This window comes from Condylura cristata, unplaced genomic scaffold (genome assembly GCF_000260355.1).
Source record: "Condylura cristata isolate star-nosed mole 26May11 unplaced genomic scaffold, ConCri1.0 scaffold00011, whole genome shotgun sequence".
Lineage (NCBI taxonomy): Eukaryota > Metazoa > Chordata > Mammalia > Eulipotyphla > Talpidae > Condylura > Condylura cristata.
This window is the reverse complement of record NW_004567112.1, coordinates 2010111-2013713: the sequence shown is the minus strand read 5'-3', so window position 1 is coordinate 2013713 and position 3603 is coordinate 2010111. Positions and strand designations below refer to the sequence as shown.

Below are 3603 nucleotides of genomic sequence, written 5' to 3'. Positions count from 1 at the left end.
GAGCCGTCTCCGGCGCCGCGGGGACTGGGGTGGCGGGGAGCCGGCCCCACTTCATGGTCACGCTATTTCCCGCTAGACAAATGGCAACAGGGGCATACAATTGTTTTGTCAGGGCTGCACAAGAACTTCTTACGGAAAGCCCGCTCGGCGCGCGCACACCCGCAGGCTTGCCCGCCTGGCCTGCGCGGTGGGCCTTGTCACTGTTCTGTGCCTTCTTCGGAAAACTTCCAGCACAAGGAAAGTCTGCCACGGTGGGGGGCGCCGGCCGGTTAGCTGAGGGAACAAGCCGCGCACCAGGTCCCCTCCGGGACGCCCGGCAGCTGTGGTGTCTGCGCCCGGGAGCCGTGCGCTTCCTTGGGCCGACGGTTACCAGGCCTGACGGCCGCAGCCAAGCGCTTTTTCAGGGTCATAATTGGGGCAGACGGTCCTAGACGTCTGTAAAACCAGCACCGGAGTCGTTTACGAATGTGCACTTAGGGATGTGTCTGTCCACTTTATAAAACTTCTGAGTGCAGTTCCCGAAGCAGTTCTGCTTGCGAAGACAGAGGCAAGTGCGGAGGGAAACGCCGAGTCACTGAATAGCAGCGATGTCAGCGTTTGAGTTTTGCTAGACGTGGACTTACGTGGCCTTAGGAAAGGTGCTTCACTCCTCACGGCGGTAGGCTGGGGTCGGGCCGGGGGGCGGCCGTGCTCCAGGGTGCATAAGGCCCCCTGCCCGCAGCCCTAGGCCAGGTGACTTTGGGCCAGAAACGCCGCCGGCCCCCACTTCTGTGGAGGGTGATCCGTGGCGCCTGTGCGCCGAGCGAGGTGGCGCGTGCTGGCGGTGACTGTGTCTCTGCAGAATTTCCCAGCCTGCATTTTTCCTCGCGTCTGGATTTCCACCGAGATGCAGAGCTGTTGAAAGAGACTGCTCTCAGCAGTGCCTGCTGGAATCCTCCCAAGACATCTAGTGTAGCCGCCTCCATTCGGAGAGTCTGCCAGGGTGATCACCTTTCGGACTGCTCCTCAGCGATCGGCGTCTCCCTTGCCGCCCGCGGGCAGCTGGGCCGTTGGCGTCCTCACACGTGCCCACATTCTGGTCTCGGGGGGACCTGGCTGAGGCGGGGCCTCCCCCGCGTGTCTCCTCCCTTCGTGGCCGCAGCCGACAGCCCTTTCGCCTGCCCCTCTGGAGAGCGCGCCACGTGTCGTGGTGCCTGGCTGTGGCCGCTCGGGGCCACGATGTCATTTCGGCTCCGGGGGGTCATGGGTTTTCACCCCCACGTGCACCGCTTGTGGCTTGCCCGGTTTGGGGTCAGCCCCCCTCAGCTCACGCGTATGAGCTGCCCACACAGAATCACCTCGACACAGTCATCTGGGCTGCAGAACCGGGGCCAGCGGCCATCGCTTCACTCGGAGACGGTCGGGCTCGCTTGACGGGTTACGCGGCCCGGGGGAGCCCTTGCGGGGATTCAACAAAGTTCCCCTTGGGCCACTCTTCATGGGTGTGGGCTGGGCCCACACCTGCGGCCCACCCTCGGACACCCCCGCCCTCGGGCCGCCCCCTGTGCCCTGAGCGAAGCGTGACGCTGCTGGCTCGGTGCATCCCGTAGGACAGGGCTGGTCGGGCCGCTCCCCGCCCACGCTGGCCGCGTGTCCTGGCGTGGGTCTCCTCGGAGGCTCATGCCGGAGCCGGGCGGGCGTGGGGCCAGCCTGGTGGGCGAGCCGCGGTGAGGCGCTCAGCTGGCCTCCTTCGGGGGAGGCCCTGACACGCGTGTCCTCTGCGTTTGCCTCCTCTGTAAGCTACCGCACCGTGCTCCGAGCCTCACCCGCCCGTCGTGGGCCAGGTGACCCACCACAGCATCGAACTGCGCTGGGATCTGGGCCCGAAGGCCACGCGCCAGGGGCCGCAGGAGCTGTGGTCCCGGTTCTCCATCGAGGAGGAAGACCCCAAGGTGCACACTTTCGGGACCGTCTACACGTAAGTGCGACGCTGCCGGGCCTCGGCGCGGCTCCCCATCAGCCGTGGCAGAGACCGAGCTTGCAAACAGGAAGCGCGAGTCTGCGCATGTGGCACCCGCTCCCCAGGGGCGGTCGTGACGCTGGGCGAGCACTCGGCAGCTCGGGGCAGAAGTGCCGGGCCTCGGAGCGCCCAGACGGCCCAGGAGGGAACCACGCGGCAGGGACAGAGCCGAGGGGGAATTCACCGAGGTTCCGTCAGGTGCGTGGCGCACCACGGCGTGGCCCCGCGCCCCCGGCCCTCAGCCCCGCAGCTCGCTGCTCCCACCCCGGGCTGTCTCGCGGCCTGTCCCTGGGACACGCCCTTGCATTTCCACACGCCTGGTTCCCTCAGCCCCTGCAGCCTCACATCTGCCCCCCCACACCCCCAAAGCCGGGCATCCTCCTCGGCACTCGGCTCCCTGCGGCGGCTCCTCCGTCTGCCTGTCCGTCCTGTCACCCACCAGCCGCAGCGAGCCCGTGGTCCTGGCACACGGTAGGTCCTCCACACCCCCGAGGTCTTGGGGTGTCAGTGAACCCCGGGGGATGGCGACGTGCGTCCTCCTCTGCCTTGCCCTTCCCTGCGCCAGCAGGCCCCTGCCGGCGGCTCTGTGCTTCAGATGCCGCAAAGCTGGGGCCCAAATGGCCGAAAACGGGGCGTTTACTTTGGGTCTTCAAGGCTGGTGGTCGGGAGGCGTGCGGCCCTCACGTCTGCTTACCGCCAGGCCCGTGCTGACCTCCCGCAGTGGCGTCCGGTGGGCGGCGCTGAGCGGCCGGAGCCGGGCTGCAGCCCCCGCCCTTTGCAGAGCGCCCACCGGGGTGGGGGGGCGTGGCCCTGTCTGCAGACATCCCTAAGACTGGGACGTTCTTTGAACCAAAACACCAAAACTGCACTTTCTGCGCGTGCCCGCCGGAGGTCACGCCTGGCCGACTCCCCGGAGCTGCAGCTCCGGCCACATGCGTGTTGCTCTGCTGAGGGGTGCCCGCCCGTGAGCCCGAGTAGGGCGATGCCAGAGGTCTGTGGCGGACGAGAGCAGCATCCTGCTTGCGCCGCCTCCCCGGCAGGGGCGGTCCTGGGCAGGCCTGTGCTTCTCTGAGTGTCCTGCGGGCGGCCAGGTGGAGGGCGGCCCCTTGCGCTGCCCTGCCTGTGGCCAGCGGCGGGCGGGTGGGTGGGGCAGGTGGTGTGGCCTTCCGGGCCCTGCCTTCTCGCTGCCCTGGGGCGCGCCTGGCCTGGGGCTGCCCTGGCTGGGGAGGAGCCTGCGGCCCCTGGGAGAAGCAGCGGCGCGCCCTGGACACTAGGTGGCAGGATGGCACTGTCCATCTGCTGCTCTGCTTCCTCCTCCAGTGTCCCCCCATGGGGAGACTGGCTGCATGTTTGGGCATAAAAGCGGTTCTTGCAAACAGCTGACCTTAGGGGTGTGGATTCCCACTTCTCCTGACCCGTGTCCAGTCGTGTCGGCCAGCGGTCAGTCTGGATTCGGGCTCCCTTCTCAGCACCAGTGGCCTCGTTCTGTGGGCTCAGCCCCTCTGATCCCACCTCCCACCCCCGAGGACCTGCCGTGGCCCCCGAGGGGCACCAGCTGACGTCAGCGCGTGGCCGTCAGGCGCTGCATCCTCAGATCCGGGGGT

General features: G+C 67.7%; 1 protein-coding gene across 1 annotated transcript in view; it reads left to right on the top strand.

Moving 5' to 3' along the window:
- FANK1 (fibronectin type III and ankyrin repeat domains 1) overlaps nt 1–3603 on the top strand; it is an 18304-nt gene that overhangs the window by 2646 nt on the left and 12055 nt on the right. The window contains exon 2 of the mRNA XM_004680954.2: nt 1780–1957. Within this exon, the coding sequence (XP_004681011.1) occupies nt 1780–1957 (178 nt within the window). The remainder of the gene's footprint in view (nt 1–1779; nt 1958–3603) is intronic.